Source organism: Mastigoproctus giganteus, chromosome 3 (genome assembly GCF_048544385.1).
Source record: "Mastigoproctus giganteus isolate SK-2022 chromosome 3, ASM4854438v1, whole genome shotgun sequence".
In the NCBI taxonomy this organism is placed as follows: Eukaryota; Metazoa; Arthropoda; class Arachnida; order Uropygi; family Thelyphonidae; genus Mastigoproctus; species Mastigoproctus giganteus.
In genome coordinates this window covers 186,923,689-186,938,717 of record NC_143577.1, presented here as the reverse complement: position 1 = coordinate 186,938,717, position 15,029 = coordinate 186,923,689, and the positions used below count along the sequence as shown (strand labels likewise).

Below are 15,029 nucleotides of genomic sequence, written 5' to 3'. Positions count from 1 at the left end.
CCACCAATATTCTCTAACAATGTATATAGTAATTATACAGTATTTTATGTTTTCATTTTGGTATGCTATGAATTATAAGATATTAAATTTTGTTTAGTGTTCAACAGACACCAGGTGAGCAAAAGCATCTACCTTTCTTCTAGTAACTCCCATTCCCATGTGGTGTCTGAGAGATACCAGTGACAGGTGTCTAATCTTTTGCCATAATGCTTTGAATTTGCCAGCCAAACACAAATAGCTGGGGGGGAAAAAATACAGACCTGCATGTTGCATTTGCCAGAGATTATGCGAATGTCATTTTCAATCTTGGGGGATTACTGACCTCCCTAGAAAAAATAATATAAAAAAAAATTATAAATGAAATCATTCATTAATAAAGTAATAATGCAATAATACTAATTATAAAATAAATTAATAAAATATATGCCAACTCTTATTATTGGTTTCGCTCATTTATTTTTGTTCAATATTTTCAATTCAGTAATAAAGCTAAAAGTAAAGTTTTTATAATTAAAACAAAACAGGGGCTTAAATAGATGCCATATGGGTGTCCTGCTACAATTGAGCATGTGAATGAGTCAAATATAATAATTAATGAACTGAACAAATAGCAATGGTAACAGTTGCAAATAGCAACTGTTACCATTGCTATTTGCAATTTATAAAAATGTACTTCTTTCCATTTGTTTAGTTTATGGGAAGTTATTTATAACTTCCCAAAAACTATTACGTTATCATAAACAGTTTGATAAAAAAGTGTGTATATATATATATATATATATATATATATATATATATATATATATATATTTAAACATGTGTATCAGAGTTTTATTTTTTTTAGATCTGATACAAGAGTGGGAGATGTTACAGGCTACTACCATTGGACTTCAACAGCAGACCGAATTCAAGGAGAATAAAAAATATCTTGAAATTGGAGACAAGATTGCTTCCCTTCACAATATAATGACTGATCTTGCCTCCATAGCCGAATGCTCTGCCAAAGCTTTTCGTTCATTTGAAGAGGTTGAGAAGCGGATTGAAATGCTTCAGGTATGTTGTGAATAGCATAAGAGCTTCACGAATTAATTGGAAACATAATTACTCTGTTCTTACATAATAGGTAATGCTGTGGGTAAAAAAATTCCTTAGAATATCACCTTCAGAATCTTGTAATCTGTGGATTACCAAACATTGCAAATATTTATTGCATGATGCATATGCTTTATAGCACAATTACAACTACATCCAGAGCTTAACACTTTGATAAAGGTTTTCATTTAATTTGAAGAAGCCAAAGCAAAAATTGAAATGCCTGAAGCATATTTTGGATACTTTTATGAATCTTACATATTAACAATAGAAAAGTTGTTAAATAGAAGCTCAGAATATAATTGTTTATAATAATTTTAAAAAAATCTTGTAAATATTTTGATTTTCTATAATCAAGGACAGGGCTGCTGCAAGTGGGTAGACAAGGTAAGCTTCGCTTATGGATGACAGTTCAGGAGGGCACCAAAAAAATTTCCGACTTATGCAAGTCGGACCTCTGTTTAATGAACTTCTTTATAGCAAAATTTTCTATTTTGCAATATTTTTTGAATTCCCCTTGGTAATTACATTTCAGATAGTTTCATAGAACAAAGAAAATTTCCATATAATGAATGGGTTGTGAGAGACTGGAAATGCATTGTTTGCAGCTCTTGCCTTAGGCAGTTGAGGCAATTAGTGTTGCTGCTATTAATCACGAATTCAGAGCCAAATCAATTACCATTCTGCAAATTAGTGATACTCATGAAACCTAACCCACATACCCCAGAAGTCGAGCTGGTCATCTGATTGGTTAACACTTTCCAGTATTCAACACGCAGGGAAATAATTCCTTTTGAAATAAATACAGTACACGAAATTGCAGACTTATGTTAATTTGCTTATTATGTGGATCGGTATTTCATATTTATATTTTGCAGGGTTATATCAAGGGTACAACCCCGTACTTTGGCGAGAGACAGGCAGTGATTGAACATGAAGGCACCTCCCGCTCACTGCCTTTCCCCTCTCCTCCTCACCTGCCTGTTACTGGGAGATGTCACATGACATCACAATATGTTGGAGCTGAAATGAAGAAAAAGAAACGCCAAAACGGCAACTTAATTTTTGTTAGTTTTTTAAAAAAAAAAAAAAAAGCCATTCCACTTGCCTGCATAGCCGAGTGATCAGGAGCAGGAGTGCAGTAGCACATGCTCTTTGAGTAAACCAGGGTTCAAGCCCCTGACTGCTAAATACAGTTGATCTGTCAACCCTGCACTGGACCATCGTGGCATATTATGGTCCATTCTCTCTCTCAGCATGAAGTGTTGGGGAGGCTTCCATCCTGCAGTGGATTGATGATGGTTGCAGTTTACTTTTTTTTTTGTTCTGGAGGTTGCTGCCCCCACTAATATAAAGAGAACCTGATACTAACAATTCATACAATTACTGCAAAAGACATCAAATCATCAAGAAACAACCAACTTGAAAACGAAACAAAAAAAATTGATCATCAGTCCTTGCATGCTGGCTGGTACACTTCATTAAACATCCACACCGAAAACACTTGTATTCTGAAGCTATCAAATTCACACTCCTACACTATTCAATTACAGTCTTGCATGTATCCTTTTGCAAACAGAATAGCAATAACACACAATAACCAAGAGCAGCAGAGTAGCATGATGACAACTAAACAACAGCACAATAATTTTGCATTTCCCACTAAAATCAGAAGCGAATTTGCATCTGATCAAACAATCAGAAACGCAAAATGAGATATTATGCATTCCCAATAATCAACCAATCACAGAACTCGACCAGACAATCACTCTGTTCTTCAGCCATGCCCGCAACAGAGATAGCCATGTTCTAGAATTCAGCCAGTATGACATATATGATACTATTTTAAGCAAAGGCAACGTACGTTGCCTTTGCTTAAAATAGTATCATATATGTCATACCCAGATATTGACTGGAAGCATTTCCCAGATATTGACTGGAATTTGTGGGTTGGTCACTCACACACTAGCAAGGCTTTTGTGGATTTATTGGATGATTGTTTTCTACATCAGCATGTTCGTGCGGCAACAAGAGGGAGCAATACTCTTGATCTGATTATCAGTAGTGATTCTTCATGCATTAAGAATCTGCAGATAAATGAACCACTAGGTGGCAGTGATCACAGTGTGTTGAAGTGGGATTTACTCAAGGAGGTAACTACCATCAGAGGTAAAGGGAAGGGTTTTTGTTTTCGTAAAGGCGACTATGATGGTCTGAGACAGTATTTAAATTCTATACAGTGGGACCAACTGATAATGTTACCAACAGCAAACTCAAAATGGGAAGCATTCAAGGAACTAATCTTGGAAGCTACCAGGCTTTACATACCAACTAAGAAATATTGTTCAAGGTTTAGGCCTAAATGGTTGTCAGATGAACTAATGGTACATGTGGCAGAGAAGAAAAATGCATGGAATACATACAAATTAATGGGTGACATGGAAGCCTATGATAGATATAAGTTGGTCTGTAACCAAGTCACAAAGGAGATTAGGCAGGCAGAGGCAGACTACGAAAAATCCTTGGCAAAGGATGCAAAGAAAAACAGAAAAGAGTTCTTTACCTATTTAAACTCAAGAAGGAAAGGGATGCATCAGATTGGTCCACTGGATATTGATGGTTCAACAGTTGAGGATCCTGCTCAGGTGGCTAACAATCTAAATGAGTATTTTGCATCTACATTCACGCATGAGGAGTTATTCAGGAAGGAGAATGACATAGGTAAAGTAAACATTGGCAGTGAGCTAGATGATTAACTGAGAGGAAAGTGGAGGAGAGATTGTTGAGGATAAACATAAAAAAGGCACCTGGGGTGGATGGGATCTATCCAGTTATATTAAAGGAGGCAGCAAAGGAAGTAAGCAAACCCCTAGCCATAATTATGAGAGCTTCTTTGGACTCAGGGGAGGTACCCATAGACTGGAGATGTGCAAATGTAAACCCAATTCACAAAGGAGGATCAAAGGCTGACACAAGTAATTATAGACCTGTTAGTTTAACTTCTGTTCCAGGTAAATTAATGGAGGCACTGGTTAAAGAAGCACTGCAGGATCATCTAGACAAGAATTCAGTTATAGCTCAGACGCAGCATGGTTTTGTTAAGGGCAGGTCTTGCCTGACCAATTTGATTGGATACTATGATGTAGTCACAAAAGAACTGGATGCAGGGAATAACTTTGATATTATATATTTGGATCTTAGAAAGGCTTTTGATACTGTTGCACATGGAAGACTGCTGCACAAATTGGAGCAGTGTGGCATTGGAGGCAAATTGCTGCTATGGATAAGGGGATGGTTGAGTGGCAGAAGACAGAGAGTGGTAATCAATGGACACTGCTCAACGTGGACTAATATTATTAGTGGAGTTCCTCAGGGTTCAGTGTTGGGTCCGTTGTTGTTTTCGGTGTTTATGAATGATATTGATGATGGTATATCAAGTTTAATGTCCAAGTTTGCAGATGATACAAAGTTGGCAGGGTTGTTAAGGACACTACTGACGCTATGCTGCTGCAACAGGATCTGGAAAGGTTGAACAGATGGGCTGAGAGGTGGCAAATGAAGTTTAACATTGACAAATGTAAAGTACTACATATGGGAAACAGTAACCACAGAGCAACGTATCAAGTCTGCGGTACTACACTGACAGTGGTGGAGAATGAAAAGGACCTGGGGGTAATTGTGCAGGCAGATATGAAGTTCTCTGAGCAGTGCAGACGAGCTGCAAGAGTAGCTCATGGTGTCTTGTCAATGATATACAGAAATATTTCCAGCAGGGATAAGGAGGTGATTATTCCCTTGTATAAGGCAATGGTTAGGCCACATCTTGAGTACTGTATACAGGTCTGGAGGTCTCATTTCAAGAAGGATGTAGAGCTGCTGGAACGGGTACAGAGAAGGGCAACAAGATTAGTGAATGGAACAAAGGGTTGCTCTTACGAAGAAAGGCTTAAGTTTTGCAAATTACAGAGTCTGGAGACTAGGCACCAGCGAGGTGATCTGATAGAGGTGTATAAGGCTTTGAATGGTTTGAGCATGCTCAATGCCAATGGGATTCTTCATCTTGCTCAGAATAATCACCTCAGTGGGCATAAATTCAAATTGAGGAAGGATGGATGTCGGATAGATGTGCGGAAATTTGCCTTTGGCCAGCGGGTGGTTGGTTGGTGGAACCGACTTCCATCACTTGTTGTTGAAGTTGATAGCCTAAACAAATTTAAGGCTCAACTGGACAGGTATTTCGAACGAACGGAGGGGTGAAATGGGAGTGGTGTGTTTTTTTTTTTTCTTGGCTGATGCTGAATAAGCTTGCTTTCTTGCATCATATGCCTCTACTAATGCTAATGCGTCATGGGATACCTACCTAGTAACGGGTAGGCCCACCTTTTGCCTGGATAAGGGCAGTCTCACGGTGAGACATTGAGTGCACTAGTTCATGAAAGCATTCCACAGATATTTCCATCCATGCCTGTTGCACCGCTGTCCATAATTCCATCGCATTCCTGGGTGGAAGATCTGATGCTTGAATGAACCTTTCCACAGCATCCCACAGATGCTCCAAAGGAAGGCCATTCCATGGTGGTAAAATCTGCAGAATGCTCTTCAAACCATGTTCTAGTCACAACTGCTCTGTGGGGAGGTGCATTGTCCTGCTTGTAGAGTCCATTGCTCTGTGGGTGCATGATGACCATGAAGAGATGCTGATGGTCTGCAAGGATGGACACATACCTTTGACTATTCAGATGTTTAGGCATACCAGATGTCCTAACGTGTGCTAGTTGAAAACTGTCCCCAGACTGTTACTGACTGTCCACTTGCCTAAACAGTTGCTTGTTGACCCGACGGGTGCATAGCTTTGTCAGATACGTACCCTCCCATTTGCTCAAAATAACGGGAAATGGGACTCATCAGACCACGAGATTTGTCTCCACGCATCCAAAGTCTAGTGCTAATGTTCTTTCACCCAGTTGAGGCATAGAGTCCTGTGTTGTGGTGTTAGCAATGGGACTCTGGTGGGTCGACGGCTCCCATAACCAATTGCGGCTAATGATCGCCCAATGGTCTTGGTGGAGATGTTTCTCGCACCTTCCTCGTCAAAGTTGGCAGTGATTTGTGCCACTGTCGCTCTCCTGTTGGCTGAAACAATGCAAGACAAACATCAACAGCCATGTTCATCCACCACCTTTCTCCGCCCACAGCGCTGTCCACAATGAGATGTTATTCTGGAAATGGTATACTCCCGATACACTCTTGATACTGTCGAACAGGGATAGTGCAATTTCTGTACCATCTCCGCAATAGAATAACCCATGCATCTGGCACCTACTATCATCCCTCTTTTAAAGTCTGTTAACTCACAACGTTTATCCATGCTGACATAAATTTATTGTTGACATGAATGCAGTGTACCTGTATACCTACCAAGCTCTAGATTTGTCAACTAGCAAGAGTAGTGACAGCTCGGATTGCTCAGGAACCAGGTATCCCATGAATTCTCTCCTTTCAGTGTATAGCATTCAGGGGATCTTCAAAAGATTTATATGAAAGTGACAATGGTAACTTTTTAAAAATTACTGAAACAATTGCTAAATTTGTTTCAGTTATGGCATATTTGCTGTTTCAGAAATCTGAATCGAAAAATATTGTGCATTATTTGGGTGATCAAATACAAAATGAAATTATTGAAATAATTTCACAAAATATTACAGTTAAAATACTAAAAATGACTAGAGAAGTTAACTATTTTGCTGTGATTTTTTTATAATCACTGAAGACAAAATTAAAGATATGGACACAAGCGATCATGCTAAATGAATAGCCTTAAAAATAACATCTTATAATTTTCTTTGTTCAATTATAATTTGGCATGATATTTTAAATAAAAGTAATCTGGTAAGTAAAATGCTCCAAAAAAAAAAAAAAAACAAAGGGTTCTGATATACATGAAGCTCTTGAATGTCTACCTAATATCACGGAATATTTTAAAGAAAATAGAACAGAGAAAGCAGTCCAAAAATTCTCGATTTGGCTATTAATATGGCTGCTATCATTTGCATTGAAGTGTTTTCCAGAAATATTTTACTGTAAAGAAAATATTGAAAAAAAACGTCATTTTGATTATGAAAGTAGAGATGAAGCTATTCAGGAACCGCAAAAAAATTTCAAAATTGATATTTTCTTTCAAATTATGGACACAATTTTCTCGTTAACTGAAAGGTTTACAAATATGAAAGAACATGTAAAAATTTTAAATGTTTTATAATATTTATGAATTTAAAAAATTATTATTTTTTTTTTATAAAATCTGCACAATAATTTATCATTTTATCATAAAATGATAAATTATTGTGCAGATTTACTATTTAAGTGACATTGATAGTAATGAGTCAGATATTGATGGTTTAGTATTATCTGACATAAATGAGAGCTGACATATGCTCAATTTTTTCTACGTTCTATTAATATTTTGGAAATAAACAGAGTTACCTTTTATTCACTGCGTAGGATTTCTTCTTTCCCCGAATCTCCTTATACGAATAAATTACGAAATGATACTTAAAACAAATTTACATAACTAAAATAATTTAAAACTCAATGTATTCCTCACTATTGACACAAGGACAGTCCAACACCCCAGGATCACAGCGGAGAACCCACCCTAACCCCCAGAAATATTAAACCCCCCATGCAACCTTTAGTGAAGGAAGAAATTTTGTCATAAATGCAAAATTACACGAATAAAATGCTATTAAAATAAGATGAAAGTACAATAAAACCATGCAATTAAAAATTCCTCATTGGAATATCAATAAATTACTATTAAAATATTGAGACAAAATAATTAAAAGCTTCCACACTTAGTGAGGAATACATTGAGTTTTAAATTATTTTTACCCAGTTAGCATTAGCATTAGCAGAGGCATATGATGCAAGAAAGCAAGCTTATTCAGCATCAGCCAAAAAAAAACCCACTCCCATTTCACCCCTCCGTTCGTTCGAAATACCTGTCCAGTTGAGCTTTAAATTTGTTTAGGCTATCAACTTCAACAACAAGTGATGGAAGTCGGTTCCACCAACCAACCACCCGCTGGCCAAAGGCAAATTTCCGCACATCTATCCGACATCCGTCCTTCCTCAATTTGAATTTATGCCCTCTGAGGTGATTATTCTGAGCAAGATGAAGAATCCCATTGGCATTGAGCATGCTCAAACCATTCAAAGCCTTATACACCTCTATCAGATCACCTCGCCGGTGCCTAGTCTCCAAACTCTGTAATTTGCAAAACTTAAGCCTTTCTTCGTAAGAGCAACCCTTTGTTCCATTTACTAATCTTGTTGCCCTTCTCTGTACCCGTTCCAGCAGCTCTACATCCTTCTTGAAATGAGGCCTCCAGACCTGTATACAGTACTCAAGATGTGGCCTTACCATTGCCTTATACAAGGGAATAATCACCTCCTTATCCCTGCTAGAAAAATTCCTGTATATCATTGACAAGACACCATGAGCTACTCTTGCAGCTCGTCTGCACTGCTCAGAGAACTTCATATCCGCCTGCACAATTACCCCCAGGTCCTTTTCATTCTCCACCACTGTCAGTGTAGTACCGCAGAGTTGATACGTTGCTCTGGGGTTACTGTTTCCCATATGCAGCACTTTACATTTGTCGATGTTAAACCTCATTTGCCACCTCTCAGCCCATCTGTTCAACCTTTCCAGATCCTGTTGCAGCAGCATAGCGTCAGTATTGTCCTTAACGACCCTGCCAACCTTTGTATCATCTGCAAACTTGGACATTAAACTTGATATCCCATCATCAATATCATTCATAAACACCGAAAACAACAACGGACCCAACACTGAACCTTGAGGAACTCCACTAATAACATTAGTCCACGTTGAGCAGTGTCCATTGATTACCACTCTCTGTCTTCTGCCACTCAACCATCCCCTTATCCATAGCAGCAATTTGCCTCCAATGCCACACTGCTCCAATTTGTGCAGCAGTCTTCCATGTGCAACAGTATCAAAAGCCTTTCTAAGATCCAAATATATAATATCAAAGTTATTCCCTGCATCCAGTTCTTTTGTGACTACATCATAGTATCCAATCAAATTGGTCAGGCAAGACCTGCCCTTAACAAAACCATGCTGCGTCTGAGCTATAACTGAATTCTTGTCTAGATGATCCTGCAGTGCTTCTTTAACCAGTGCCTCCATTAATTTACCTGGAACAGAAGTTAAACTAACAGGTCTATAATTACTTGTGTCAGCCTTTGATCCTCCTTTGTGAATTGGGGTTACATTTGCACATCTCCAGTCTATGGGTACCTCCCCTGAGTCCAAAGAAGCTCTCATAATTATGGCTAGGGGTTTGCATACTTCCTTTGCTGCCTCCTTTAATATAACTGGATAGATCCCATCCACCCCAGGTGCCTTTTTTATGTTTATCCTCAACAATCTCTCCTCCACTTTCCTCTCAGTTATTACAAAATCATCCAGCTCACTGCCAATGTTTACTTTACCTACATCATTCTCCTTCCTGAATAACTCCTCATGCGTGAATGTAGATGCAAAATACTCGTTTAGATTGTTAGCCACCTGAGCAGGATCCTCAACTGTTGAACCATCAATATCCAGTGGACCAATCTGATTCATCCCTTTCCTTTTCGAGTTCAAGTATGTAAAGAACTCTTTTCTGTTTTTCTTTGCATCCTTTGCCAAGGATTTTTCATAGTCTGCCTTTGCCTGCCTAATCTCCTTTGTGACTTGGTTACAGACCAACTTATATCTATCATAGGCTTCCATGTCACCCATTAATTTGTATGTATCCCATGCATTTTTCTTCTCTGCCTCATGTCTCATTAGTTCATCTGACAACCATTTAGGCCTAAACCTTGAACAATATTTCTTAGTTGGTATGTAAAGCCTGGTAGCCTCCAAGATTAGTTCCTTGAATGCTTCCCATTTTGAGTTTGCTGTTGGTAACATCATCAGTTGGTCCCACTGTATAGAATTTAAATACTGTCTCAGACCATCATAGTCGCCTTTACGAAAACAAAAACCCTTCCCTTTACCTCTGATGGTAGTTACCTCCTTGAGTAAATCCCACTTCAACACACTGTGATCACTGCCACCTAGTGGTTCATTTATCTGCAGGTTCTTAATGCATGAAGAATCACTACTGATAATCAGATTAAGAGTATTGCTCCCTCTTGTTGCCTCACGAACATGCTGATGTAGAAAACAATCATCCAATAAATCCACAAAAGCCTTGCTAGTGTGCGAGTGACCAACCCACAAATTCCAGTCAATATCTGGGAAATTAAAGTCCCCCATTATAAGACTCTCTGATTTACTGGCCCACTCTGTTTCCCTGTGCAATATCTTATTATACTCATCAGAGTCATTAGGCCTATAGCACACTCCTACTCTCAATTTTGATTTCCCTATGCTTATGTCACACCAAACTGACTCGACACTGCCCTGTCCATTTTAATTATGTAAATTTGTTTTAAGTATCATTTCGTAATTTATTCGTATAAGGAGATTTGGGAAAGAAGAAATCCTACGCACTGAATAAAAGGTAACTCCTTGTTTATTTCCTAAGTATTATCTGAAGAATTTAAGAGTACTTCAAATTTATATTAAAGACAATATTACTCCATTTGAAGTTTTACAATATATTTTTTAAAAACGATTTTACAGATGCTTTTCCAAATGTAATGTTAAAATGAACCAAAAATTATTTTCGATCAGCATTGTCTCAACAATTACCCTCTAGTTAGGCAATAATTTCAATAGAAAATGATCTTTTGGAACAAATAAACATAAAGGAAATAATAAATTCGCATATCTTAAAGCGAAGAAACATAAATTTATATAATTTTTTTTAACATTTTAATTTTCCTATTTTCTATTTTAATTTTTAACATTTTTTATTTTATTATTGTGGGTGTGATTACTGTCATTTAGAATTTAAAGTTTATTTCAGAATGATTTTGTTCGTTGTTTCATTATGTTATATGTGAGATATGTAATTCTTTTCTTTTTCAATAAATTAATAATTATTTTGGCCTTATTTTATTTTTTAATCCAAAATATTTTGAGGAAGCAAATTTTATTTTGCTTACTGGCATCATATAGAGTTGCAGTGGTCCTGTTCGACAGGTTAAGATTTCAACAGTGCAAGGGACCATGCACCTTTGTTATCCAATAAAAGAAATATTTTGTTATAAAAATTGTTGTTATTCAAGGCAAATATTAAAAGCTAATACAATTTTCAAATTAGAAACAAACAAGTTTGGATTATTTTATTTTTAAATATAATACAGTAAAGCTTGTGAAGGTTGGTTACCCTGAAAGGGTGGCCAACTTTATAGGTTTTACTTACTTGAGTTTCAATACACACCATCCAAAGGTAAACTTCATAATATCTAAGTTACTGTTTCTGCCCAAAATTTTATAGGTGTCATCTGGTTCTTGTCTCATTCACCAGTGAGAATATTCCTCCCTCAGGAAGTGGAATTTTACTAATCCCCTCAGGGTATTGTACGCGTAATTTAAATGCGCCCTGAGATGTCTAGTTGTGAAGCTCTGCAAACCACATCTGAATCTTCTGAATAATTCTTCATAACGATTATGCTTAGCACTTTCACCATTCTGTTTGGTCTCTTTGCACCTTCTCTAGAAGATGAGGCCCCTTTACACTTGGATACAATATTCCAAGTGTGCTCTCACCATTGACTTATGGAAAGGGTTAAGACTGTTCTGTATTTGAAAACTTTTGAAAAATCATACATAAAATACCATGTGCCCTACTACCACCTGCTTATGCTGCACATTGAACATCATGTCTTTCTGTATCATAATCCCAAGTCTTTCTTATCCTGCCCATCCTTTAATTTCCACCCAATCTACAAACTATATTCTTGGATTTCTGCTCCTCAGGCACGGTACTTTACATTTGGTAGCCATAAACTTTAGCTGCCATTTTTCAGACCATACTTACAATTGGTCCAAACCATTTTGAAACAGCATAGTCTGTTTTGATTTTTAATCTCATACAGTGGTCTCAGAAATTTTACAGTAGGACCAACTGATGATGTTGCTAATAGTGAATTCTAAATGAGTACCATTCAGAGAAGTAATTGTAGAAGTTACTAGGCTTTTTATACTACCAAGACAGTGGTTTTCAACCTTTTCTTAATAACGACACCCTAAGTAATTTATTTTATTTTGCAGCACCCTTACTCAATTTTCTGCCTGTTAAATCCGATTCTCTCCCTGTATGTGTGTGTGTATATATATATATATATCGTATATAATATTAAAAATATATATGTTATATGATATTACAATAATATAATTATAAAAATTACAATAATATAATTATAAAAATTACATTTCATAATACAAATTATATATATACAGTATATAATAATTTTATTATTTATATAGAGGTAATAAGTAAACATCAATTATAGATCACCAGAAAATTAAAAAAGAATACTGTACACCTTTTTATAAGGAAATAAATATATAAATTTAAAAAAAGGTAAGTTTAAGTAACTTAAACCCAAATTACGTGGCACCCCTGGAATGTTGTTGCAGCACCCCAGTTGAAAACCACTGTACTAAGAGATAGGGTTTAGACCTAAATGAATGTCAAATGGCCTGATGAGACTAGTGGTAGGGAAATAAAATGCCATGTGTGTGTGGCCAGTCCATATTCTGGCATTAACACAGATTGGCCTCCCCCATCTTATGCTTTTTCTTCTTGCGGGGAAAAAATCCTACACATTGTGTACGCTGTCACACCTTGTTAGCCATAAAACATATCCTCATAGACCAATCTCACTACCATACCAACAAGATTGCAGCCTTTAAATCTTTTTTGATTTTATCAACCATTAGCACTACATCACCTCATAGGAAACAATGCCAACTTGATAGATTTCTACAGTTACTTAAAACAGATTCACTTATATGATCACTTTTAATTAACCCCTATATCAGTTTCTTTCAGTAGATTATGAACAGGCATAATATGGCCACTTCAGTCCTTGTGCCATTAAACCTTAATAATAGCAATAACCAGTGCTTCATTCTTAAGTTATCATTGACTATATATTGCATTTATAATAAGGATTATTTTCTATTTTTCCTGTTCATCAGTCAGAAATATTCATTTTTCAAGAATTTGAAGAAATATACAAGGTCCTTCTGTAGAAGTGTTACAATTTTATTTAGGTATATTTTTTAAGGTATTAATAAAAACATTTTCTTTTTTGTTCAGAATGAAGGTTATGGGTTAGAATTTTCGTTATGAACAGGTTAATGATCCACTAGCATTTTCTTATCCACATTTACTCCAAAATAAATATGCCATCACTGGTCCAAAGAGCATATTGTTAATTAAGACCTTGGGGTTAATGCTATTCCATATGAACATTCACCTACAGGCATATTTTAAGATTTATAAGAACAGAAAAGTAAGTGATAAACCAAGTTGAAGCTGGAAGAACATGAACTCGCTTATGTCTACTGTATTTTAAGAAGTTCACAGAAATTGACAGGGACATTTTAGCAAAACTTGAAATTGCTGAAACTTCTCTAAGATGCATTTTAAGTAAGGGAAGATTTCTTTCACAAATTCTGTAAACTATGAGTTGCCAGTGCATCTCCTCACAAAATGTGTTAGAGAAGTTTCAGCAATTCAAGTTTCATTGAAAATCTTTACAAACTATTGTGGACTTCTCAAAACAGTGTCATGCATATTCTTGTTGTTCCTTTGTGTCCTTCCAGATTGTAGGCTACATGATCACAGTTTATTACTTACTTTTCCATCCTTGTGAAATATTTAACACACACCTATTAGCTTGACTTCTATTCCAAATAAGATAATGGAGTTACTGGTTAAAGAAGTAATGCAGGACCATATAGACAGCAATGTAGTTATACTGCAGTCACAGCATAGATTTTTTTAAAGGGCAACCTGATCTGGCCAATCTGATTGGATATTATGATGCAGTACCAAAAGAACTGGATGCAAAAAAATAATTTTGATATCATATACTTGGATTTCAGGAAAGCTTTTGATACTGTTGTACATAAAAGGCTCCTATACAAATTGGGCTAGTGTTAAATGAAAGGGTGGTTTAGTGGGAGAAGACAGAGTGGTTATCAATGGGTGTGCTGTTTTTTGACTAATGTTATTAGCAGATTTCCCCATGGTTCAGTGCTGGGCCCATTGTTGTTTTCTCTATTTCTATGTCTAAGTTTGCAGATGATATGTAGGTTGGCAAGGTGGCTTAGCACTGTAATCAGGGTATGCTACTGCAACAAGATCTGGACAAATTAGGCAGATGGACTGAGAAGTAGCAATTGAAGTTTAATATTGACAAACGCGAGGTACTTCATATGGTGAGCATTTATTCCAGATTAATGTGCCAACTGTGTGGCACCACACTCAGGCTAGTAGTAGTAGTGGCATGTGATGCAAGAAAGCAAGTGTATGAGCTTATGCAGCATCAGCCAAAAAAAAAATCACACCATTCCCTCCAAATGCCTGTCCAGTTCCTCCTTAAATTTATTTAACCTGTCAACTTCCACAATGACAGATGCAAGTTTGTTCCAGCAATTAACCACCCACTGGCTAAAGGCAAATTTCCGCACATCTATTCTACATCTGTCTATTCTTAATTTGAATTTGTGCCCCCTTAGGTTCGTAATCTGAACAAGTGGAAGGATCCCATCAGAATTCAGCGTGCTCAACCCATTCAAGGCCTTATACACCTCAATCAGATCACCGTGCAGGTGCCTAGTCTCCAGCAGCTGCAATTTGCAGAACTTAAGCCTCTCTTGATAAGAGGATTCTTTCATTTCCCTCACCAATCTTGTTGCTCTTCTCTGTACACGCTCAAGCAAATCTACATCCTTC

General features: G+C 36.8%; 1 protein-coding gene across 1 annotated transcript in view; it reads left to right on the top strand.

Annotated features, from left to right (window-relative positions):
• The window catches only part of LOC150088471 (uncharacterized), a 410,148-nt gene that overhangs the window by 307,804 nt on the left and 87,315 nt on the right, over positions 1-15,029 (top strand). Inside the window, exon 9 of the mRNA XM_090369533.1 lies at positions 845-1,053. Coding sequence (XP_090225659.1) covers positions 845-1,053 — 209 coding nt within the window. The remainder of the gene's footprint in view (positions 1-844; positions 1,054-15,029) is intronic.